Raw genomic sequence first — 26,979 nt, forward strand, 5'->3', positions numbered from 1 at the left:
CTGAGTCTCACTGGCCCCATGTCCAGGGCGAGACGTGTGATTGGTTGGAGGAGGCGGGACAAAGCACACACATGGGCACACACACACACACACACGGACACACACACACACACATGGACACACACACACAGACACATGGACACACACACACACACGGACACACACACACACACACGGACACACACACACACACACAGACACATGGACACACACACACACACGGACACACACACACACACACGGACACACACACACACACACACGGACACACACACACACACACATGGACACACACACGGACACACACACACACACAGACACACGGACACACACACACACACACACACATACACATACGGACACACACACACACACACACAGGGACACACACACACACATGGACACACACACACACACACACACACACATGGACACACACACACACACTAACACACACACACTAACACACACACATGTTCCTCATCATGAGAAAAAAGTGAATCAAGTCTGCTCCAAACCACCAAAGCTGATCCATGCTGACCACGCCCACAGAGGGTGTGACGCAGGTGCCACACCCACACGGGTCACTGCCTGTTACACAACTCCGGTCCGTCTGTACAACCAGACCAGACCAGACCGCTGTGGTGTCCGGCAAAAATAAGCTCCCGGAGCCGCGCAGCTGCCGGAGCCGCGCAGCTGCCGGAGCCGCGCAGCTGCCGGAGCCGCGCAGCCTGCAGTGCTCTGAGGTCAGTGTAACAGAGCGCATTGATTCAAGCACTTTGGAAGATCTCACCCGCGTTAGCGTCAGTGTCAGAATGTCTCCTTTAAAGGCTGATGAGGATCATGTGTCGCACACAGGCCTAGTACGAGCCCTTAAAGGTACTAGTACGAGCACTTAAAGGTACATCATGTTAAAAGGCATCAGCTCTATTAAATAAAACAAACAGAATGAAACAATAATGATTGCTCAGCTCTTATCATATTGCCAAAAGGGGAAAAAAATCCTACCGATATTTTCAACGAACGATTTACCCGGAAGTATATTGACATTCACAAGAAGTCATAAGTCAATAAAGTTACTACGGTGACAAGCCTCACGCTCAAACCCTGTATCCATCGTCCTCTTACAGCCAGTCTTTGGAGGCAAAGCCCAGTTTATAGAGCTCTATTCGTACATAATGCAAATCAAAGTGCTTCACACAACAGGAAAATGCATTAAAATCACAAAAAAACATGACAGAAATCACAAAACTGTTCAATGTCAATAGTTTAGTCCTGACTCTGGCACCAGCAGGAGGCCGGTCCATGTTTATAAAAACATCAAATGAGTTGTTTATTAAGAGGAAATCTGTGACTGTTGTAAACAACCTTTTCAAGGACTTTGCCCCAAAATGTCAGATTGGAGATGGGCCGGTCATGACTCAGGACTGCAGCATCAAGACTGCTCTTCTTTAGGAGAGGCTTTATGACCACTCCCCCTGACCCCTGCTCCTCTTTAGGAGAGGATTTATGAGCGCAGTTTTCAAAGACATTGGGAATGTTCTAGATTGAAGCGACATGTTAACTATGTGAGTGAATGGTGCTAACAAACTGTTCAGCACAGACTTTAGAAATCTGGAGGCTCACACATGGAGGCAGCTGTAGATGAACTCAGACTGGTGATGATCTCATGGACAGTTTTGTCAGTTACTGGTGCAAAGTGAGTTAGCTCTAAGTGTCTTGGTGGTTTTAGGGTAATGTTTTGCATTGTGGGATTTATAGCATTTTTAATGACCTGAACTTTGTCATTAAAGAATAATGTAAACTCATTACACTTGGATGTGGAAATGAGTTCTAACGGCAGCTGAGCTGGAGGGTTTGTTCATCTGTTACTGTGGCAACAGGACACGCGAGTTGTTACTGCAGCTTCCAATTATTTCAGAGAAATATCTTTCCCTAGTTCTACATAAAATGAGGTTGTACATGTTCAGCTTCTCTTTGTAAATCTCTTTTTGAACCTGGAGCTTTGACTTGTACCATTTCCATTCGGCCGGTGACACTCCCTTTTCTGTGCCCTGACCCAATCATCATGTCTCCATGGCAACTTCTGCTTATTTTTAACCATTTTAGCCTTCATAGGGGCGATGGTGTCCAGAACATTCAAAACAAATCATTTACATTAGAACATGAGACATTTTCAAAGTTTATCATTTCCATAAACAGTGCACCTGTGCCATCACTTATGTGTCTCCTCTGAACAGCTGCAGGACCAGCCTCTGAACAGCTGCAGGACCAGCCTCTGAACAGCTGCAGGATCAGCTTCTGTTTAGCTGCAGGATCAGCTTCTGTTTAGCTGCAGGACCAGCCTCTGAACAGCTGCAGGACCAGCCTCTGTATAGCTGCAGGACCAGCCTCTGAACAGCTGCAGGACCAGCCCCTGAACAGCTGCAGGACCAGCCGGTGGTTTGGGAAAAACAGACGGGTCAAAGAAGACACAGAAATGATCAGACAGAGCAGCATCGACCACATTTGAAATATTTACCCCCTTTGTAATTATGAGGTCTAGAGTGTGCCCTCTGCTGTGGGTGGGGCCACTCTGCTGTGGGTGGGGCCACTCTGCTGTGGGTGGGGCCCCTCTGCTGTGGGTGGGGCAACTCTGCTGTGGGTGCGGCCTCTCTGCTGTGGGTGGGGCAACTCTGCTGTGGGTGGGGCCTCTCTGCTGTGGGTGGGGCCACTCTGCTGTGGGTGGGGCCTCTCTGCTGTGGGTGGGGCCACTCTGCTGTGGGTGGGGCCTCTCTACTGTGGGTGGGGCCTCTCTGTTGTGGGTGGGGCCACTCACATGCCGAGTAAGACTGAAGGTTTCAAGGACAGCATCAAGCTCTTTAGCGTTTCTGTCACAAATATTATCAACATGCACATTGAAATCACCTGAAATGACCAAACCATCAAAGTCAGTGCATACGACTGAAACATCTCAGTAAAATCATCAATAAAACTTGCATAAAACAATGAAGAGAATGGATGAGACTGTTTTAGCTGCATTTTAAAGGACGATAGTGGACACAAGGTGAGTGCATTTACATTAATACTGAAATCAGGAATTGGCTCCAACACTGAACCTTGTTCTCTTGTTCCGTTACAACTCTTCAGATGTTTAGTTGCTGTTTAAAACTACAGTGACGCGGAGTGTGAGCAGCAGAGTGTCTTGTTTGGACCTGGACTGACAGAAGCACAGCAGGGGCGCGAGACAATCTGACACATGCTGAAATTAACATGTCACCAGCCGCTCCGAGCAGCCCTCCCAGATCCAGCTTTAGATATTTTCATTTTTGCTTGGGCATATTTTTGCATAGCAGAACAATTCAGCTGAGGTGATGTTCTTTACATTCATCTGTTCCGAGAGCAGGTAACGTTTAAATCACAGTTTCACTACAACACAATAGTATCTACTGTACTACTAGTTTACTACTAATAATGTAGTTAAACAGCTTTGTCGCCCCCTACAGGTCAATAACTTATTTGAAGTTTTCCAGTCACGGTTCAGAGCCCACCACAGCAGGGTTCAGAGCCCACCACAGCAGGGTTCAGAGCCCACCACAACAGGGTTCAGAGCCCACCACAACAGGGTTCAGAGCCCACCACAGCAGGGTTCAGAGCCCACCACAGCAGGGTTCAGAGCCCACCACAACAGGGTTCAGAGCCCACCACAGCAGGGTTCAGAGCCCACCACAACAGGGTTCAGAGCCCACCACAGCAGGGTTCAGAGCCCACCACAGCAGGGTTCAGAGTCCACCACAGCAGGGTTCAGAGCCCACCACAGCAGGGTTCAGAGCCCACCACAACAGGGTTCAGAGCCCACCACAGCAGGGTTCAGAGCCCACCACAACAGGGTTCAGAGCCCACCACAACAGGGTTCAGAGCCCACCACAACAGGGTTCAGAGCCCACCACAGCAGGGTTCAGAGCCCACCACAACAGGGTTCAGAGCCCACCACAGCAGGGTCCAGAGCCAGTGGGACAGATGTGTGTTCAGGGTCATGTGGGCCAGTGGGACAGATGTGTGTTCAGAGTCATGTGGGCCAGTGGGACAGATGTGGTTTCAGGGTCTTGTGGGCCAGTGGGACAGATGTGTGTTCAGGGTCATGTGGGCCAGTGGGACAGATGTGTGTTCAGGGTCATGTGGGCCAGTGGGACAGATGTGTGTTCAGGGTCATGTGGGCCAGTGGGACAGATGTGTGTTCAGAGTCATGTGGGCCAGTGGGACAGATGTGTGTTCAGGGTCATGTGGGCCAGTGGGACAGATGTGTGTTCAGGGTCATGTGGGCCAGTGGGACAGATGTGTGTTCAGGGTCATGTGGGCCAGTGGGACAGATGTGTGTTCAGAGTCATGTGGGCCAGTGGGACAGATGTGTGTTCAGGGTCATGTGGGCCAGTGGGACAGATGTGTGTTCAGGGTCATGTGGGCAAGTGGGACAGATGTGTGTTCAGGGTCATGTGGGCCAGTGGGACCGATGTGTGTTCAGAGTCATGTGGGCCAGTGGGACAGATGTGTGTTCAGAGTCATGTGGGCCAGTGGGACAGATGTGTGTTCAGAGTCATGTGGGCCAGTGGGACAGATGTGTGTTCAGAGTCATGTGGGCCAGTGGGACAGATGTGTGTTCAGAGTCATGTGGGCCAGTGGGACAGATGTGTGTTCAGGGTCATGTGGGCCAGTGGGACAGATGTGTGTTCAGGGTCATGTGGGCCAGTGGGACAGATAGGGTCATGTGGGCCAGTGGGACAGATGTGTGTTCAGGGTCATGTGGGCCAGTGGGACAGATGTGTGGACAATTGTGTGGCTTTGTGTCCTTGTCATAACGGGACAAATGCTGAAAGGTTCCAGGAGTACGAACACGTTTGCAGCCACTGTCGCTGCTCAGGAGATAATTACAGAGGAAATGAGAGAGCCACTTTCTGAGAGACATCAATAATTGCAACAATCAATGAAGTGCTTGTTTACCATGGAAATGCTGTGGCGTGTGATCAAGCCCAGCGCGCTGAGCACTGACTGTGGCAAAGTGTACGGTCTGCAGCGCAAAACAAGAGCGCGGACACTCACCCAGCGTTACGCCTTTGACCACGTCACAATCTTCTTTCCTCAACACAAATCTGGAAGTGTTTCATTCACTTTTCAGATCTCAAACTGCCGACGTCAGGGGTTTGTTCAGTTTTGGATTCCACTTTGAAAATGCCTCAGAATGTGTCCCCATGAGACACATTCTGCTCGTTTCATTGGCCCATTGCAGTGTTTATATTCTCCTTTTACAGAAGCTCATTCATTTATAATGCGATTCCGTTTTTGTATCAAATGATTACAGAAAACTCTTCTAATTTCTTCTGATAAACATCTGAACATTTGAAGTGAACTGATGTTCATCTCTACACTTTAATATTCAGTTCTATTTCTCTTCATTACTTTACTTTATTATCATCACAAACACACTCTGCGCTGCTCCCGAACCTGGGGGGCCGTTTTTTGCCAGCATTTCTGCATTTCTTGCACTTCTCTGCAAAGCCTCTCTGGGCCTGGAAACATCATATTTAGGTGCCAGGAAACAGCTGATGTTAACGTGTGCTATACCACAAATGAAGTTAGCATCAGTTTGTGACCAGATGAAGTCAGCTTTTGGTGGGGACTGATCCTTTTGTATTTCGATCTGTTTCTGTCATGTCTTAGTTCTCTTTCCTTCTCTAACGTATGGAATAGAGATGAGTGACCTTCCCTCTAAACCCTACATTGTCAGATCATTACCTTTCAGTTGATTCTTAAAGATCATCCAGCCCTACAGAATACAGTTATAATGAAAAGAGCAATATCTGAAAAATCCATCTCAAAGTTCAAAGAAATGACAATATTCAGTGATGTTATGATATTATCAGCGTCCTCATTCTGAAGAGTGCAGATGCTTTCCTGCTTGCGCCAGATTACACTATCGCTGCTTTTCTTGTTTATTTTGCTTTTAAATCCGTTTTGTCCTCCACATTTTTTTATTAGGACCTTTTCCTGTGACTTCCGGGTGAGTGTATTTTGTTCCCAAGTTGTCCGTTAGCTACTTTTTATTGTTAATACATGAATTATACACATTATTTAAGCTTCTCATGCCAGTGAAAGTTTGTCGAGACCAGATAAGTCCAGATGATACGTCTGAATCTTTTTCCACAATGGAACCTTCCAGGACGAATGAGGGACGACACATCACACAGCCCACTATTGTCCAGTATTTTGTGGATTAAAACCCCCTTGTAGCCTCAGCCTGAGCTAGCCTGAGCTAGCCTAGCCTAGCGTAGCTGCTAGCGTCATGGTTGAATCTTCCTCTGCCTTAACCCTGGCTCTTTCTCTGATGGGTTAGGGTGCGGTAAGTGCAGTGCAGGGTTACGGAGTAGAAGACATTCTCCCCCTAATTATACACTCTATTCTTAATATAATAAATACTTCAGTAGAAAGTGTTTATGTTCCACGTCCTTCAAACATGAAGTCATTAAACCTCTTCTGAAAAAGCCTGACCTCGATCCCGACCTATTGTTAAACTACAGACTTATTTATAATCTTCCCTTTGTCTCTAAAATCCTTGAAAAAGTTGTAGTAAAACAGCTTTGTCGCCCTCTACAGGAGGGTTCAGAGCCCACCACAGCAGGGTTCAGAGCCCACCACAGCAGGGTTCAGAGCCCACCACAGCAGGGTTCAGAACCCACCACAGCAGGGTTCAGAGCCCACCACAGCAGGGTTCAGAGCCCACCACAGCAGGGTCCAGAGCCCACCACAGCAGTGTTCAGAGCCCACCACAGCAGGGTTCAGAGCCCACCACAGCAGGGTTCAGAGCCCACCAGAGCAGGGTCCAGAGCCCACCACAGCAGGGTTCAGAGCCCACCACAACAGGGTTCAGAGCCCACCACAGCACTGAAACTGCACTAGTTAAAGTCACAAATGATTTGTTATTAGCTGCAGATGATGGACTGGTCTCAATCCTGGTTCTGACCTCAGCGTTTGACCATCGACCACAACATTCTACTGCAGAGGTTAGAATGTGATGTAGGTGTTGGAGGCCCCGCCCTCAGAGGCCCCGCCCTCAGCTGCTGTTCATGTAAACCAGAGCTCCTCCCCTTGTTCTAAAGTAACTCAGGGGTCAGTACTGGGTCCAGTTCTGTTCACTCTTTATATGCTGCCGTTAGGTCACATGATCAGGTCACATGGCATTAACTTCCACTGCTCTGCAGACGACACTCAGCTGTATTTATCAATGAAACCTGATCAGAGCAATCAAGGAGACAGACTTAGAGCTTGTGTGAAGGAGATAAAAACCTGGAGGACACTTAATGATCTGCTTCTTAATCCTGAAAAAAACCGAGGTCATTGTGCTGGAGGTCATTGTGCTGGAGGTCATTGTGCTGGAGGTCATTGTGCTGGAGGTCATTGTGCTGGTCCTAAACATCTACGAGACGCTTTATCTGAGCAGATAGTCACACTGGACAATATCAGTGTCGCCTCCAGTTCTAATGTAAGAAACCTCAGAGTCTGATTTGACCAGGAGCTCTCATTTAAAGCTCATATAAATAAAGCCTGTAAAACAGACTCTTTCCATCTGCGTAATAAAGATCAAATCAGAAGAATTCTGCCTAAAAGTGAAGCTGAAAAACGTCTCCTGCATTTGTAACGTCTCGATTCTACTGTGACTCCTGCTCACAGCGTGTCCTAAAAGCTCCATAAAAAGCTTTAACTGGTTCAAAATGCAGCAGCAAGATTACTAACAGGAACTAAAAGAAGAGAGCACATTACGCCGGTGCTGGAGTCTCTTCACTGGCTCCTGTCCAGTTTAAAATCACATTTAAACTCCTCCTGATTTACAAAGCCATAAATGACATGGCCCCTCCCACCTCAAAGATGCTATAGAACCATATCATCCAGTCAGAGCTCTTCACTCTCAAAATGCTGGCCTTCTGGTGGTGCCAAGAGTCTCTAAAAGCACAGTAAGAGATAGAGCCTTCTGGTGGTCCCAAGAGTCTCTAAAAGCACAGTAGGAGGTAGAGCTCCTGTGTTATGGAATCAGCTTCTGTCCATGTTAAAGAGGCCGACACAGTCTCTTCCTTTAAGACCAGGCTTATTATTAGGCCCGAGCGCCACAAGCTGGCGAGAGGCCTATTAGTCCCGTAAGGCCGTGCGAAGCAAGGCTGCGAAAGTGCGCACGTAGTGCGCACGAAATCGAGCGCGAAGCGCTTGCCCACTTCCAAACACTCACTAACGCACTCCTCCTCATGCACGCCCCGTGCAGACTAATTAGTTGTAGGAAAATGGAACATTATAAAGCACTCATTTGCGCCAAGTAGCTCACGAATACGTTCCCCATCTCCTGCATGTTCCGTGTATATAAACATGTAATGCAAAAATTGAACATTATTACTGTATAGAGGGCCAAAAACACAAAGTGGGCGGAGTCCACTCAAAATTAACGAAAGTACCCGTCAGTGACCAGGGACCCACACCATGAGGTAGGAAAGCGCTTTCCGAAAATGTATAGTTTATGATATTTGAAAAATGGGAAACATTGTTTTCGCATCGGAATATTCTTCTTCTTTCTTTCTTCTCGGGACCGACTATTTTTCACCCAGTGAACATTGACGAAAAGTCACAAAAATTTGCACACCTCTAAAAATTGTGCCTCTTTACATTCTGGCTATTTCCCTTTTCTAAAATAAAAAAATTGGCGCGTCAGCGCCCCCAAATATACCAAAAATGCATTGAGAGATAGGAAATGACCCAAAAAAAATCTGATCGTAGAATCATGAAATTTGGCGCAGAGGTAGATGGTGACAAGAGAAGTAAAAAATATTATTACGGCAACGCCGTCCGCCCAACCAAATGTCGGCCATATTGGTTCAAAAATGGCTAAGCATGACTAGGGAGTTTTTCCAAATGTCGTACTTTTACGAACTCCTCCCAGGGTGTTGGCCCTAAAAAGCTGAAATTTGGTGAAAATGGTGCTGAGGAGTGGGACATCAAAAGTTATTCAAATTACATTGACCCTGTCACGGTCTCTGAGCGGCGAAGCCGCAAACTTTAGCTAGAATTTCAGAAATCTCCCAAATTTAACATTTCTGCCGTTTGCCCAGATAAAGTCCGAATTGCGTCAAATTAGAATCAGTTGTTAAACTCTTTGCCCTAAACCTACTTGAAGTGAAATAAATTAATTTGGCACCACAGCGCCTCCAACAGATTTTATATGGAGGTTAAATGTTTAGTTTTGGGAAATTTTGCGAAATTTGACACACAACTCAATTTCGGCCACATCAAAAAAGTCAATGAGACCCATGTCATAATTGTTATGGCGTTGCCGTAACGATGACCAAAACCTTCCATGTTATTCCAATGGGGAAATCGCCAGAACATGTTTACACTTTATACTTTCACAAACTCCTCCCAGGGCGTTAGCCATAGCTATTAACCTGAAATTTGGTGAGACTCATCTTCAGGACCATCAAAAGTTATCCACATTATTATTCAAAAAGTCACGGTGTCTGTGCGGCAAAGCCACATTTTGCCAAGAATTCAAAACAAAATTGCTTTTTGATGTAAAACAAAGGGGAGAAGATGTGACAGCGTCACAGATTCAGTAGAAGGCGTAATAAAAGGACCATTGGGGCCCAATGGTCCTTTTGCGGCGCGGCGGCGTAGCGGCGGCGGCGTGGCGAGGGCCGATCATTGCCGCTTGTGGCTTTAATCATATTATACTTTCAATAATTTCTAATGTCAGGTCTGTGTTCTGGTAAATGACCACCAGAGACACAAAGTCTGTTAGAAAATTGACCAAAACGGAATAAGTGTTCCAAAAAAAAACAAAAAAAACTTGGCAGCGCCCACGGCAGGTTTTAGATCTAGATTTTTTTTTTTTTGATTTAGAAGAAAAAGAGGTGAGATAGAACTCTCCATGCATCTGGAAAGTACTAGAGCATAAATGAGCCTTTAGAGCTCCTGCTCACCAACCCTACCAAGTTCTGGCATTGTGTCCTAAGGCAAGACACTCCACCCACATTTCTAAGTATGGTTCTGGTGAGTGTGAATGACCGGTGGTTGTGGGATGGGCTGACCAGTGCCTCACCAGTGTAGAGTGAATAAATGAAGACTACACTCAGTACGTTCACATGCAAATGAAAACAAAAACAAATAGTTGCTTTAATCCGATACAATCAGACAGCTTTGTGTGCGTGTAAACACCTCACTCTCCGACTGAGACACCCAGACTATGCGGTTGTGTAATCGCACTGGATTTAGACAAGGCTTGTGCGCATTCTCCACGACCCACGCTGACCTATGACCCCGGAACAAAACCATACAAGGAAGAACAAAACACCAGGGTTAGCAACACTTTATCTGCACAATAACTAATGCAGACATTACATACGAGATGAACAAAGCTGTACGACTATCAACTGTACGAAAATGCCCACGACAGTTGTTTATATGTGACGCATAAGGTCAAGTGGAATGAGGGTTGTGTTAGTCCGCTGAAACGACACATATCGCCACATAGTGTTAGGAGGACGACACATTCTTGTCAGGACTTGGACTTTCTCGTCTGCATGTAACTGGGACAACGACAGAGTTGTCCCAGTTACATGCAGGACATATGGACCTCTGAGATGTTCTGGAGGACCATCCAGAAGACATATGGACCTCTGAGATGCTCTGACCTCTGAGATGTTCTGGAGGACCATCCAGAAGACATATGGACCTCTGAGATGCTCTGACCTCTGAGATGTTCTGGAGGACCATCCAGAGGACATACTTGCATCACTGACTGAAACAACAGAACAGAGTCAGGCTGAGGCGCGCTTTCCTGTTTTTCCAGAGTTCACTTGGCTCCTCCTGGACGCTGCCTGTGATGCCCTGTCTGCAGGACAAAGAGAGACTTTTGTCCTGAGGGCTGTTGCTCACCACAAACTGACACTTGATCTAATGATCGTACGTGAAAATCATTCCATTCATTTTCTACACAAAGCCAGATGTACTTCCCCTGCAGGTGCAAGTGTGCAGGTGCAAGTGTGCAGGTGCAAGTGTGCAGGTGCAAGTGTGCAGGTGCAAGTGTGCAGGTGCAAGTGTGATATTATGGTGATATATTCAGTGCTTCTGTTAACTCAGCTCTCTGTGATTTAGCCAATCACAGTGAAGTGTAAACTCCCAGAAGTAGATAGTTACCTCAAATTGTAATCAAATCAGTCTTGTGATCTTCTCTGTAGAAAACTATCTTTTTGGGTGTATTGTTGACCCCTGGGAACTGTTCAGTGGTGTGGAGGATGAAGAGGGAACTGTTCAGTGGTGTGGAGGATGAAGAGGGAACTGTTCAGTGGGCTAGAGGATGAAGAGGGAACTGTTCAGTGGTGTGGAGGATGAAGAGGGAACTGTTCAGTGGTGTGGAGGATGAAGAGGGAACTGTTCAGTGGTGTGGAGGATGAAGAGGGAACTGTTCAGTGGTGTGGAGGATGAAGAGGGAACTGTTCAGTGGTGTGGAGGATGAAGAGGGAACTGTTCAGTGGGTTAGAGGATGAAGAGGGAACTGTTCAGTGGTGTAGAGGATGAAGATGGAACTGTTCAGTGGTGTGGAGGATGAAGAGGGAACTGTTCAGTGGTGTGGAGGATGAAGAGGGAACTGTTCAGTGGTGTAGAGGATGAAGAGGGAACTGTTCAGTGGTGTGGAGGATGAAGAGGGAACTGTTCAGTGGTGTGGAGGATGAAGAGGGAACTGTTCAGTGGTGTGGAGGATGAAGAGGGAACTGTTCAGTGGTGTGGAGGATGAAGAGGGAACTGTTCAGTGGTGTGGAGGATGAAGAGGGAACTGTTCAGTGGGTTAGAGGATGAAGAGGGAACTGTTCAGTGGTGTAGAGGATGAAGATGGAACTGTTCAGTGGTGTGGAGGATGAAGAGGGAACTGTTCAGTGGTGTGGAGGATGAAGAGGGAACTGTTCAGTGGTGTAGAGGATGAAGAGGGAACTGTTCAGTGGTGTGGAGGATGAAGAGGGAACTGTTCAGTGGTGTGGAGGATGAAGAGGGAACTGTTCAGTGGTGTGGAGGATGAAGAGGGAACTGTTCAGTGGTGTGGAGGATGAAGAGGGAACTGTTCAGTGGTGTGGAGGATGAAGAGGGAACTGTTCAGTGGTGTGGAGGATGAAGAGGGAACTGTTCAGTGGTGTGGAGGATGAAGAGGGAACTGTTCAGTGGTGTGGAGGATGAAGAGGGAACTGTTCAGTGGTGTAGAGGATGAAGATGGAACTGTTCAGTGGTGTGGAGGATGAAGAGGGAACTGTTCAGTGGTGTGGAGGATGAAGAGGGAACTGTTCAGTGGGTTAGAGGATGAAGAGGGAACTGTTCAGTGGTGTAGAGGATGAAGATGGAACTGTTCAGTGGTGTGGAGGATGAAGAGGGAACTGTTCAGTGGTGTGGAGGATGAAGAGGGAACTGTTCAGTGGTGTGGAGGATGAAGAGGGAACTGTTCAGTGGTGTGGAGGATGAAGAGGGAACTGTTCAGTGGTGTGGAGGATGAAGAGGGAACTGTTCAGTGGGTTAGAGGATGAAGAGGGAACTGTTCAGTGGTGTGGAGGATGAAGAGGGAACTGTTCAGTGGGTTAGAGGATGAAGAGGGAACTGTTCAGTGGTGTAGAGGATGAAGATGGAACTGTTCAGTGGTGTGGAGGATGAAGAGGGAACTGTTCAGTGGTGTGGAGGATGAAGGGGGAACTGTTCAGTGGTGTAGAGGATGAAGAGGGAACTGTTCAGTGGTGTGGAGGATGAAGAGGGAACTGTTCAGTGGTGTGGAGGATGAAGAGGGAACTGTTCAGTGGTGTGGAGGATGAAGAGGGAACTGTTCAGTGGTGTGGAGGATGAAGAGGGAACTGTTCAGTGGTGTGGAGGATGAAGAGGGAACTGTTCAGTGGGTTAGAGGATGAAGAGGGAACTGTTCAGTGGTGTAGAGGATGAAGATGGAACTGTTCAGTGGTGTGGAGGATGAAGAGGGAACTGTTCAGTGGTGTGGAGGATGAAGAGGGAACTGTTCAGTGGTGTAGAGGATGAAGAGGGAACTGTTCAGTGGTGTGGAGGATGAAGAGGGAACTGTTCAGTGGTGTGGAGGATGAAGAGGGAACTGTTCAGTGGTGTGGAGGATGAAGAGGGAACTGTTCAGTGGTGTGGAGGATGAAGAGGGAACTGTTCAGTGGTGTGGAGGATGAAGAGGGAACTGTTCAGTGGTGTGGAGGATGAAGAGGGAACTGTTCAGTGGTGTGGAGGATGAAGAGGGAACTGTTCAGTGGTGTGGAGGATGAAGAGGGAACTGTTCAGTGGTGTAGAGGATGAAGATGGAACTGTTCAGTGGTGTGGAGGATGAAGAGGGAACTGTTCAGTGGTGTGGAGGATGAAGAGGGAACTGTTCAGTGGGTTAGAGGATGAAGAGGGAACTGTTCAGTGGTGTAGAGGATGAAGATGGAACTGTTCAGTGGTGTGGAGGATGAAGAGGGAACTGTTCAGTGGTGTGGAGGATGAAGAGGGAACTGTTCAGTGGTGTAGAGGATGAAGATGGAACTGTTCAGTGGTGTGGAGGATGAAGAGGGAACTGTTCAGTGGTGTGGAGGATGAAGAGGGAACTGTTCAGTGGTGTAGAGGATGAAGAGGGAACTGTTCAGTGGTGTAGAGGATGACAAGGGAACTGTTCAGTGGGCTAGAGGATGAAGAGGGAACTGTTCAGTGGTGTAGAGGATGAAGAGGGAACTGTTCAGTGGTGTAGAGGATGAAGATGGAACTGTTCAGTGGTGTGGAGGATGAAGAGGGAACTGTTCAGTGGTGTGGAGGATGAAGAGGGAACTGTTCAGTGGTGTAGAGGATGAAGAGGGAACTGTTCAGTGGTGTAGAGGATGAAGAGGGAACTGTTCAGTGGTGTAGAGGATGACAAGGGAACTGTTCAGTGGGCTAGAGGATGAAGAGGGAACTGTTCAGTGGTGTAGAGGATGAAGAGGGAACTGTTCAGTGGTGTAGAGGATGACAAAGGAACTGTTCAGTGGGTTAGAGGATGAAGAGGGAACTGTTCAGTGGTGTAGAGGATGGCACACGTGCACTGAGCCACCCTTTGACCACTCCTCAAGTTTGAGCACCTAAGATCCAGTGTTTGTGTTCAATAACGAATAAACCTTTTCTCATTCTCATGAATAAAGTTACATTTGACGAGGCAAATGTTGATTTTGTTCTCTAGAGCATTTTATCCTGAAATTCAGGCTTCAAACATCACTGATACAGAGGAGTGAATATATGGTGCAGAGGAGTGAGTATTTGGTGCAGAGGAGTGTATTTATGGTGCAGATAAGTGAATATATGGTGCAGAGGAGTGAGTATGTAGTGCAGAGGAGGAGTGAGTATATGGTGCACAGGAGTGAATATATGGTGCAGAGGAGTGATATATGGTGCAGAGGAGTGTGTATATATGGTGCAGAGGAGTGAATATATGTGCAGAGGAGGATGATATATGGTGCACAGGAGGGGTGATATATGGTGCAGAGGAGGGGTGACACAGGGTGCAGAGGAGGGGTGATACATGGTGCAGAGGAGGGGTGATACATGGTGCAGAGGAGGGGTGATACATGGTGCAGAGGAGGGTGATACATGGTGCAGAGGAGGGTGATACATGGTGTAGAGGAGAGGTGATACATGGTGTAGAGGAGGAGTGATACATGGTGCAGAGGAGGGTGATACATGGTGTAGAGGAGGGGTGATACATGGTGCAGAGGAGGGTGATACATGGTGTAGAGGAGGGGTGATACATGGTGCAGAGGAGGGTGATACATGGTGCAGAGGAGGGGTGATACATGGTGTAGAGGAGGGGTGATACATGGTGCAGAGGAGGGTGATACATGGTGTAGAGGAGGGGTGATACATGGTGCAGAGGAGGGTGATACATGGTGCAGAGGAGGGGTGATACATGGTGCAGAGGAGGGTGATACATGGTGTAGAGGAGGGTGATACATGGTGCAGAGGAGGGTGATACATGGTGCAGAGGAGGGGTGACACAGGGTGCAGAGGAGGGGTGATACATGGTGCAGAGGAGGGGTGATACATGGTGCAGAGGAGGGGTGATACATGGTGCAGAGGAGGGTGATACATGGTGCAGAGGAGGGTGATACATGGTGTAGAGGAGAGGTGATACATGGTGTAGAGGAGGAGTGATACATGGTGCAGAGGAGGGTGATACATGGTGTAGAGGAGGGGTGATACATGGTGCAGAGGAGGGTGATACATGGTGTAGAGGAGGGGTGATACATGGTGCAGAGGAGGGTGATACATGGTGCAGAGGAGGGGTGATACATGGTGTAGAGGAGGGGTGATACATGGTGCAGAGGAGGGTGATACATGGTGCAGAGGAGGGGTGATACATGGTGTAGAGGAGAGGTGATACATGGTGCAGAGGAGGGTGATACATGGTGCAGAGGAGGGGTGATACATGGTGCAGAGGAGGGTGATACATGGTGTAGAGGAGGGTGATACATGGTGCAGAGGAGGGTGATACATGGTGCAGAGGAGGGGTGATATATGGTGCAGAGGAGGGGTGATTCATGGTGCAGAGGAGGGGTGATACATGGTGCAGAGGAGGGTGATACATGGTGCAGAGGAGAGGTTACACATGGTGCAGAGGAGAGGTGATACATGGTGTAGAGGAGGGTGATACATGGTGCAGAGGAGGGTGATACATGGTGCAGAGGAGGGTGATACATGGTGCAGAGGAGAGGTGATACATGGTGTAGAGGAGGGGTGATACATGGTGCAGAGGAGGGTGATACATGGTGTAGAGGAGGGGTGATACATGGTGCAGAGGAGGGTGATACATGGTGTAGAGGAGGGGTGATACATGGTGCAGAGGAGGGTGATACATGGTGCAGAGGAGGGGTGATACATGGTGCAGAGGAGGGTGATACATGGTGTAGAGGAGGGGTGATACATGGTGCAGAGGAGGGTGATACATGGTGTAGAGGAGGGGTGATACATGGTGCAGATGAGGGTAATACATGGTGCAGAGGAGGGGTGATACATGGTGCAGAGGAGGGTGATACATGGTGCAGAGGAGAGGTTACACATGGTGCAGAGGAGAGGTGATACATGGTGCAGAGGAGGGGTGATACATGGTGCAGAGGAGGGTGATACATGGTGCAGAGGAGGGGTGATACATGGTGCAGAGGAGGGGTGATACATGGTGCAGAGGAGGGGTGATACATGAGAGGAAGGTAAAGAGGAAGAGAGAGGTAAAGGGGGATGGTCACTACATCCATGGATGGTCATGCCCCAGGGCTCAGCGCTGGACCCACGGCTTGACAGACAGAGAGCAGTTCAAAGATACTACAGTAGATATATATATATATATATATATATATATATATATATATATATATATATATATATATATATATATATATATAGATAGATAGATAGATAGATAGATAACATATTATATAATATATATAACATATGTATATTATATAATATATAATATATATAAGAGTACTGCATTGGCAACAATAAGTGGAACACTCAGAGCCTGGACAGAGTAGGTGACGGAAAATGACAGATTTAATTTGGAAATGGACACCATATGTGTGTGTGTCCTGTGTCCTGTGTCCTGTGTCCTGTGTCCTGTGTCCTGCGTCCTGTGTCCTGTGTCCTGCGTCCTGCGTCCTGTGTCCTGTGTCCTGTGTCCTGCGTCCTGTGTCCTGCTCCATTGTGTGAACCATCTTGTCCTGCGTCCTGCGTCCTGTGTCCTGCGTCCTGTGTCCTGTGTCCTGTGTCCTGCGTCCTGTGTCCTGCTCCATTGTGTGAACCATCTTGTCCTGCGTCCTGCGTCCTGTGTCCTGCGTCCTGTGTCCTGTGTCCTGTGTCCTGCGTCCTGTGTCCTGCTCCATTGTGTGAACCATCTTGTCCTGCGTCCTGCGTCCTGTGTCCTGCGTCCTGTGTCCTGTGTCCTGCGTCCTTTGTCCTGCTCCATTGTGTGAACCATCGTGTCCTGTGTCCTGCGTCATGCGTCATGCGTCCTGTGTCCTGTGTCCTGTGTCCTGTGTCCTGTGTCCTGCGTCCTGCGTCCTGTGTCCTGCGTCCTGTGTCCTGTGTCCTGCGTCATGCGTCCTGTGTCCTGTGTCCTGTGTCCTGTGTCCTGTGTCCTGCGTCCTGCGTCCTGTGTCCTGTGTCCTGCGTCCTGTGTCCTGCTCCATTGTGTGAACCATCTTGTCCTGCGTCCTGCGTCCTGTGTCCTGCGTCCTGTGTCCTGTGTCCTGCGTCCTTTGTCCTGCTCCATTGTGTGAACCATCGTGTCCTGTGTCCTGCGTCATGCGTCCTGTGTCCTGTGTCCTGTGTCCTGTGTCCTGCGTCCTGCGTCCTGTGTCCTGCGTCCTGTGTCCTGCGTCCTGCGTCCTGTGTCCTGCTCCATTGTGTGAACCATCGTGTCCTGTGTCTTGCGTCCTGTGTCCTGCGTCCTGTGTCCTGCGTCCTGCGTCCTGTGTCCTGCTCCATTGTATGAACCATCGTGTCCTGTGTCTTGCGTCCTGTGTTCTGTGTCCTGCATCCTGCGTCCTGTGTCCTGTGTCTTGTGTCCTGTGTCCTGTGTCCTGTGTCTTGCGTCCTGTGTCCTGTGTCCTGTGTCTTGCGTCCTGCGTCCTGTGTCCTGTGTCCTGCGTCCTGTGTCCTGTGTTCTGTGTCCTGCATCCTGTGTCCTGTGTCCTGTGTCCTGCGTCCTGTGTCCTGTGTCCTGTGTCCTGTGTCCTGTGTCCTGTGTCCTGCGTCCTGTGTCCTGCGTCCTGTGTCCTGTGTCCTGTGTTCTGTGTCCTGCATCCTGTGTCCTGTGTCCTGCGTCCTGTGTCCTGCTCCATTGTATGAACCATCGTGTCCTGTGTCCTGCGTCCTGTGTCCTGCGTCCTGTGTCCTGCGTCCTGTGTCCTGTGTCCTGTGTCCTGCGTCCTGTGTCCTGTGTCCTGTGTCCTGTGTCCTGTGTCTTGCGTCCTGCGTCCTGCGTCCTGCGTCCTGTGTCCTGTGTCCTGCGTCCTGTGTCCTGCGTCCTGCGTCCTGTGTCCTGTGTCCTGCGTCCTGTGTCCTGCGTCCTGCGTCCTGTGTCCTGCGTCCTGCGTCCTGTGTCCTGTGTCCTGTGTCCTGCGTCCTGCGTCCTGTGTCCTGCGTCCTGCGTCCTGTGTCCTGTGTCCTGTGTCCTGCGTCCTGTGTCCTGTGTCCTGCGTCCTGCGTCCTGTGTCCTGTGTTCTGTGTCCTGCATCCTTTGTCCTGTGTCCTGCGTCCTGCGTCCTGCGTCCTGTGTCCTGCTCCATTGTATGAACCATCGTGTCCTGTGTCCTGCGTCCTGTGTCCTGCGTCCTGTGTCCTGCGTCCTGTGTCCTGCGTCCTGTGTCCTGTGTCCTGCGTCCTGTGTCCTGTGTCCTGTGTCCTGTGTCCTGTGTCCTGTGTCCTGTGTCCTGTGTCTTGCGTCCTGCGTCCTGCGTCCTGCGTCCTGTGTCCTGCGTCCTGTGTCCTGTGTCCTGTGTCTTGCGTCCTGCGTCCTGCGTCCTGCGTCCTGTGTCCTGCGTCCTGCGTCCTGTGTCCTGTGTCCTGCGTCCTGTGTCCTGCTCCATTGTGTGAACATGTCATTGAGCTGCTGCTGACTTTACAGACAGAGACAGTTTGAGTGACATGGGAAAGAGCATTTGGGTGTGGCTCTAGAGCGTGGGCCCTCCTCCTCCTGTGTCCACGTTAGCCTTGCCCTGCCCACTCTGTAGTGCATCGTACCATAAGACAAACGATTACATCACAACGTCCTGGAATCCTGATCGTTTGAACCTGAGACAGGTCAGAAGGTCAGAGGTCAAATGTTGTGTTTAAGGGTCAGATTGTTGCAGATTTGTTTGACCTGTTCAAGTTCATATCGCTGTAAATACTGCAATAATCTGGTTTGAACACAACATGGGGGCGTGTCATGGGGCGTGTCATGGGGGCGTGTCTGACACGAGAGCATCAGATTCTAATGAGCCGACTGGCTCTTCTAAGCAGAACACTCTTCATTATGCAGGAGCTAGGACTCTGCGGCGTGTCCTTCTGTACGTCTTCTGCTTTGACATGTCCAGTTTCATTCATCAACTCTTTCGAGTTTTTCTCTCTAAATATGAGGCAGATTGTGTGAAAAACAGCATTTTACAGTTTGGCAGCAGCAGAACAGAGCGGAGTGCACGTGTTTAGAGCTGCGTCTGCTGCTAAATCCAGCTCAGAGAGAAAAAGGAAAACGACGGGGTGACGCGTCGACTGAGCGGTCAAAGAAGAGGCAATGGAGGAAGAAAGAGCCACGTAAAATGTGTGCAGGTTTGTAAACTGTGAAAAAAAAAAAAAACACAAAACAGCAGGAGTAATGACTGTTACGCATCACTGATCCTTTTGTAGAGGGTAAACACAAATCCAGCCGCACGTCCAGTGATTGTAGGAAGTATTCCTGCTTTTCACACCACTGGGTCAACAGATAGAGCTGGGTCTTCATCTCTACACACACTGTCAAGAGCCCCCCTCGTCAGGAGCCCCCCTCGTCAGGAGCCCCCCTCGTCAGGAGCCCCCCTCGTCAGGAGCCCCCCTCGTCTGTCCGATGGGCGACATCTATAATTGGATCTGCTCCAAGAAGCGGTGTGGGCTCAGTGTGAAGACGCCGTCACAGAGTGTAGAGTACATCACAGAGGAGGGCTTACAGGACCTGTGCAGCACTAGGACCTGTGCAGCACTAGGACCTGTGCAGCACTAGGACCTGTGCAGCACTAGGACCTGTGCAGCACTAGGACCTGTGCAGCACTAGGACCTGTGCAGCACTAGGACCTGTGCAGCACTAGGACCTGTGCAGCACTAGGACCTGTGCAGCACTAGGACCTGTGCAGCACTAGGACCTGTGCAGCACTAGGACCTGTGTGTCTCCAGGACATGTGTCTCCAGGACCTGCGTGTCTCCAGGACCTGTGTCTCCAGGACCTGCGTGTCTCCAGGACCTGCTTGTCTCCAGGACATGTGTCTCCAGGACCTGCGTGTCTCCTGGACCTGTGTCTCCAGGACCTGTGTCTCCAGAACCTGTGTCTCCAGGACCAGCGTGTCTCCAGGACATGTGTCTCCAGGACCTGCGTGTCTCCAGGACATGTGTCTCCAGGACATGTGTCTCCAGGACCTGCGTGTCTCCAGGATATGTGTCTCCAGGACATGTGTCTCCAGGATATGTGTCTCCAGGACCTGCGTGTCTCCAGGACATGTGTCTCCAGGACCTGCGTGTCTCCAGGACATGTGTCTCCAGGACACGTGTCTCCAGGACATGTGTCTCCAGGACCTGTGTGTCTCCAGGACATGTGTCTCCAGGACATGTGTCTCCAGGACATGTGTCTCCAGGACCTGCGTGTCTTCAGGACATGTGTCTCCAGGACACGTGTCTCAAGGACATGTGTCTCCAGGACCTGCGTGTCTCCAGGACATGTGTCTCCAGGACATGTGTCTCCAGGACATGTGTCTCCAGGACCAGCGTGTCTCCAGGAAACGTACGTGTCTCCAGGACATGTGTCTCCAGGACCAGCGTGTCTCCAGGACACGTACGTGTCTCCAGGACATGTGTCTCCAGGACCAGCGTGTCTCCAGGACACGTGTCTCCAGGACATGTGTCTCCAGGACCAGCGTGTCTCCAGGACACGTGTCTCCAGGACATGTGTCTCCAGGACACGTGTCTCCAGGACACGTACGTGTCTCCAGGACATGTGTCTCCAGGACCAGCGTGTCTCCAGGACACATACGTGTCTCCAGGACATGTGTCTCCAGGACCAGCGTGTCTCCAGGACACGTACGTGTCTCCAGGACATGTGTCTCCAGGACCAGCGTGTCTCCAGGACACGTACGTGTCTCCAGGACATGTGCCTCCAGGACCTGCCTGTCTCCAGGACACGTGTCTCCAGGACATGTGTCTCCAGGACACGTGTCTCCAGGACACGTACGTGTCTCCAGGACATGTGTCTCCAGGACACGTGTCTCCAGGACACGTACGTGTCTCCAGGACATGTGCCTGTGCCTTGTGTATCGTAAAATACTGACTTCAACAGATACTGGAGAAGAGCCACAACAGCAGGAGAAATAATCAATATCATAATTGGCAATTAAAAAGAAAGAAAACAAAGGCCCGTTCATAGAAAAGAGGCTGATTCAGGCTTTAGCGTTAGCTTTAGCGTTAGCGGTAGCGCTAGCTTTAGCTTTAGTGTTAGCCTTAGCGTTAGCTTTAGCGTTAGCTTTAGCTTTAGCTTTAGCTTTAGCTTTAGCGTTAGCTTTAGCGTACAGCAGACACAGATGAATATGGATAAATATGGATGAATATAGGACATATGGACGAACCTGCAGAATGACCCAGTGTCCCTGCTCTGCGGCTGAGGCCAGAGCCTGCTCTGCCACCACTTCCTGTCCCTGTCCCAGAGACACGTTGTGGAAGTTCCTGTTGTCAAACGTGAATCCCAGTTTCCTTCCTACAAATAGAAGAAAACATATCATTAATATTGCATATCACAACTGTGTTCTGAGCGCCGCCATGTGACCAAATCCTTCTTCAGCTTGTATTTGTGACCACAGGGCTGTGACCACAGGGCTGTGACCACAGGGCTGTGACCATGGGGCTGTGACCATGGGGCTGTGACCACAGGGCTGTGACCATGGGGCTGTGACCATGGGGCTGTGACCACAGGGCTGTGACCATGGGGCTGTGACCACAAGGTTGTGACCACAAGGTTGTGACCACAGGGCTGTGACCACAGGGCTGTGACCACAGGGTTGTGACCACAGGGTAGTGACCACAAGGTTGCGACCACAGGGCTGTGACCACAAGGCTGTGACCACAGGGTTGTGACCACAGGGCTGTGACCACGGGGCTGTGACCACAGGGTTGTGACCACAGGGTAGTGACCACAAGATTGTGACCACAGGGCTGTGACCACAGGGCTGTGACCACAGGGTTGTGACCACAAGGTAGTGACCACAAGGTTGCGACCACAGGGCTGTGACCACAGGGCTGTGACCACATGTGACCTCCAGAAAAAATAAGTTCTACACGGACTAAAAATGAGTTTTTGGGCCGTCCAGGGACTCAGTGTTGACCTGTTGGTCACATGAACGTTGGACATTTTAATAAAATGTGATATTAACAGAAGTGTGGTTATAACAGAAGTGTGGTTATAACAGAAGTGTGGTTATAACAGAAGTGTGGTTATAACAGAAGTGTGATTATAACAGAAGTGTGGTTATAACAGAAGTGTGGTTATAACAGAAGTGTGGTTATAACAGAAGTGTGATTATAACAGAAGTGTGGTTATAACAGAATTGTGATTATAACAGAAGTGCGATTATACATCTGAAGTGTGATTATAACAGAAGTGTGGTTATAACAGAAGTGTGGTTATAACAGAAGTGTGGTTATAACAGAAGTGTGGTTATAACAGAAGTGTGATTATACATCTGACCTCTAATGGAACATGTGACCTCTAATGGAACATCTGACCTGTAATGGAACATCTGACCTCTAATGGAACATGTGACCTCTAATGGAACATGTGACCTCTAATGGAACATCTGACCTCTAATGGAACATGTGACCTCTAATGGAACATCTGACCTCTAATGGAACATGTGACCTCTAATGGAACATTTGACCTCTAATGGAACATGTGACCTCTAATGGAACATCTGACCTCTAATGGAACATGTGACCTCTAATGGAACATGTGACCTCTAATGGAACATGTGACCTCTAATGGAACATCTGACCTCTAATGGAACATGTGACCTCTAATGGAACATTTGACCTCTAATGGAACATGTGACCTCTAATGGAACATCTGACCTCTAATGGAACATGTGACCTCTAATGGAACATTTGACCTCTAATGGAACATGTGACCTCTAATGGAACATCTGACCTCTAATGGAACATCTGACCTCTAATGGAACATGTGACCTCTAATGGAACATCTGACCTGTAATGGAACATGTGACCTCTAATGGAACATGTGACCTCTAATGGAACATCTGACCTGTAATGGAACATCTGACCTCTAATGGAACATGTGACCTCTAATGGAACATCTGACCTCTAATGGAACATGTGACTTCTAATGGAACATCTGACCTCTAATGGAACATCTGACCTGTAATGGAACATCTGACCTCTAATGGAACATGTGACCTCTAATGGAACATGTGACCTCTAATGGAACATGTGACCTCTAATGGAACATCTGACCTCTAATGGAACATGTGACCTCTAATTGAACATGTGACCTCTAATGGAACATCTGACCTCTAATGGAACATGTGACCTCTAATGGAACATCTGACCTCTAATGGAACATGTGACCTCTAATGGAACATCTGACCTCTAATGGAACATGTGACCTCTAATGGAACATGTGACCTCTAATGGAACATCTGACCTCTAATGGAACATCTGACCTCTAATGGAACATGTGACCTCTAATGGAACATGTGACCTCTAATGGAACATCTGACCTGTAATGGAACATCTGACCTCTAATGGAACATGTGACCTCTAATGGAACATGTGACCTCTAATGGAACATGTGACTTCTAATGGAACATCTGACCTCTAATGGAACATCTGACCTGTAATGGAACATCTGACCTCTAATGGAACATGTGACCTCTAATGGAACATCTGACCTCTAATGGAACATCTGACCTGTAATGGAACATCTGACCTCTAATGGAACATCTGACCTCTAATGGAACATGTGACCTCTAATGGAACATGTGACCTCTAATGGAACATCTGACCTGTAATGGAACATCTGACCTCTAATGGAACATGTGACCTCTAATGGAACATGTGACCTCTAATGGAACATCTGACCTGTAATGGAACATCTGACCTCTAATGGAACATGTGACCTCTAATGGAACATGTGACCTCTAATGGAACATCTGACCTCTAATGGAACATGTGACTTCTAATGGAACATCTGACCTCTAATGGAACATCTGACCTATAATGGAACATCTGACCTTTAATGGAACATCTGACCTCTAATGGAACATGTGACCTCTAATGGAACATGTGACCTCTAATGGAACATCTGACCTGTAATGGAACATCTGACCTCTAATGGAACATGTGACCTCTAATGGAACATGTGACCTCTAATGGAACATCTGACCTCTAATGGAACATGTGACCTCTAATGGAACATCTGACCTTTAATGGAACATCTGACCTCTAATGGAACATGTGACCTCTAATGGAACATCTGACCTCTAATGGAACATCTGACCTGTAATGGAACATGTGACCTCTAATGGAACATCTGACCTCTAATGGAACATGTGACCTCTAATGGAACATCTGACCTGTAATGGAACATCTGACCTTTAATGGAACATCTGACCTCTAATGGAACATGTGACCTCTAATGGAACATGTGACCTCTAATGGAACATGTGACCTCTAATGGAACATCTGACCTCTAATGGAACATCTGACCTGTAATGGAACATCTGACCTTTAATGGAACATCTGACCTTTAATGGAACATCTGACCTCTAATGGAACATGTGACCTCTAATGGAACATGTGACCTCTAATGGAACATCTGACCTCTAATGGAACATGTGACCTCTAATGGAACATCTGACCTCTAATGGAACATCTGACCTGTAATGGAACATCTGACCTTTAATGGAACATCTGACCTCTAATGGAACATGTGACCTCTAATGGAACATGTGACCTCTAATGGAACATCTGACCTCTAATGGAACATGTGACTTCTAATGGAACATCTGACCTCTAATGGAACATCTGACCTCTCTCGCGGCGCGCCCGAGCTCCACTGAGGGCGCATTCCTCAGTGAATTTGAGTCGGATTGTAATAAAACACACAGCATTTTGAAGCTTAAAATACAGAGAACACTGAAGTTTTCTTCTAGTGTGTCAAATGCCCGCGCCTCCCGATTGTCCCCCGGTGGCCGTTAGCCACTCAAATCTATAAATTGTGGGGGGAAAAGTAGTGGCTTAAAGTCCGGAAAGTACAGTTTTAGGCCCCATGTTTGAGTTGGGTAATTTGATTGACAGTATTTTATATAGCATAAAAAATCATCTGAATCTTCAAAGCTTTATTATTCTCAACATGGAACACAAACGTGCATAAAACAAATGTCATCAGGTGATGAGCGACGCCCGCATCACTGGAAAGGACTCGAGCAAAGCTTTATGCAGCAAACATCCGGAACATTCTTCCTGAAGATGTGAGACAGGTTCTACTCTGACAATGTTCAAATCTAAGATAAAAAACTGTTTTGTTTAGCTGTGTTTGATTGACAGGAGTTTCTTCTCTTTTATGTCTTAAACAGTTTTGTGATTTGATGCATGTTGTTTGAAATGTGCTCTACAAATGAACTAAATGTTCATATCCGTAAGTCAAATGGGTCATTAAAGGCCCATATTATCTTTCATGTTTTATAACCCATTCTAATGAGAACATTTTTACTGTTAAAATAAAAGAATATGAAACATGCATGATTTACCATTTAGAGAAAAACATCATCATATTTCCACAAAAGAGCCTTAAGTTCCATCAAGTTCAGATTCTGCTGCAGGATATTCTCCAGGACAGATACGGACCTGCTCTTCTGGCGTGAGCGCGGGACATAAACCTGGTCACCAGGGTAAACTAACTGTGCGTGAAAATCATTTGCAGCAGGGAATATGTCTCCGTCCATGAATAAAAATGGAACCAGCTTCAGGAGCAGGATTAAGTGTGTGTGTCAATCAGGCGTCCACGTACACGCACCTTTAATCTCAGTTTTCACAGAGACACTGAGCCTTGAGCTTGCACCTCATTGAGGTCAACATAGCCCTTATTTGTGTAGGTTTGGCATCCCTCTGACCCTCTTCTTTGCTGACCACAGGCTCTGCGCTGTGGAGCCATCTGTCTGCACGCCCCTCATCTGTTCTAATGTAATCTACGGTGTGCCGCAGGGTTCAGTGCTGAAAAAAAAACCTGGAGGACACTTAATTATCTGCTTCTTAACCCCGAAAAAATCGAGGTCATTTTGCTGGTCCTAAACATGTACGAGATGCTTTATCTGAGCAGATAGTCACACTGGACAAGAACTGGAGGCTTCAGTGACATTGACATTATGTCAATGTCACTGAAGCCTCCAGTTCTACTGTACGAAACCTCAGAGTCTTATTTGACCAGGAGCTCTCATTTAAAGCTCATATAAATCAAGCACACCACTCGTATTCTGTAAAGGCCACTGCACACCTCCTGACACCACCTGACACCACCTGACACCACCTGACACCACCTGACAGACGACCCAGCGCCACAACTGGAAACACGTGCTTGTGGGACTTCAGCAGTAAGAAGTGTCTCTGCTGTGTGACCCACACTGACCCCTCTGTAAAGAGCTGCTCACCGCTCTAATAACCTGCTCTTCCTCTGCTCACAGCCTTGCACCATGGCTCTCCGTTTGTCATCTGTAATCTGCAAATAAATCCTGCTTTCAAGTGCCCAAAGAGAGACAGCGTTGGTTAAGGCAACTGCAGAGAAGAAGCTCTTTTACTACTTCATCTCCAACAGAAAAAAGAAAAGAACCTTGTGTAGTTCAGAACAGAACTGTGTAGCTCACAGTGGCGGTTCCTCTCAGGGCGCTGAGCGGGCGAGTGCGCTCTTACCGTGCTTCTCCACGTCCTTCAGAGGGTCCACTCCAGGAGACAGAATGAAGAACATGGGCGTGGCTGGTCCAGACTCTTCAAAGGACACAGAGAAGTCCAGAGAGCGTCCACTCACATACTCACTGCCCAGCTTCTGCTCCACAAAGTCCCTGCACACACCAGAAGCCTTTGTGATTACAACACGACAGCAAGTCACACAACCCTGTTCTTTAGCCAGCAATAAAGTGACTGCAC

The 26,979-nt window shown here is 48.3% G+C and overlaps 1 protein-coding gene across 1 annotated transcript in view; it reads right to left on the minus strand.

Annotated features, from left to right (window-relative positions):
• The window catches only part of dnah9 (dynein, axonemal, heavy chain 9), a 649,263-nt gene that overhangs the window by 102,042 nt on the left and 520,242 nt on the right, over window positions 1-26,979 (minus strand). The window contains exons 69-70 of the mRNA XM_072455799.1: window positions 26,746-26,894; window positions 21,399-21,526 (exon numbers count right to left, since the gene is read on the minus strand). Of these exons, the coding sequence (XP_072311900.1) occupies window positions 21,399-21,526; window positions 26,746-26,894 (277 nt within the window). The remainder of the gene's footprint in view (window positions 1-21,398; window positions 21,527-26,745; window positions 26,895-26,979) is intronic.

Source organism: Eucyclogobius newberryi, unplaced genomic scaffold (assembly GCF_026437365.1).
Source record: "Eucyclogobius newberryi isolate DKJ021-1_F unplaced genomic scaffold, fEucNew1.0.hap1 SCAF_20, whole genome shotgun sequence".
Lineage (NCBI taxonomy): Eukaryota > Metazoa > Chordata > Actinopteri > Gobiiformes > Gobiidae > Eucyclogobius > Eucyclogobius newberryi.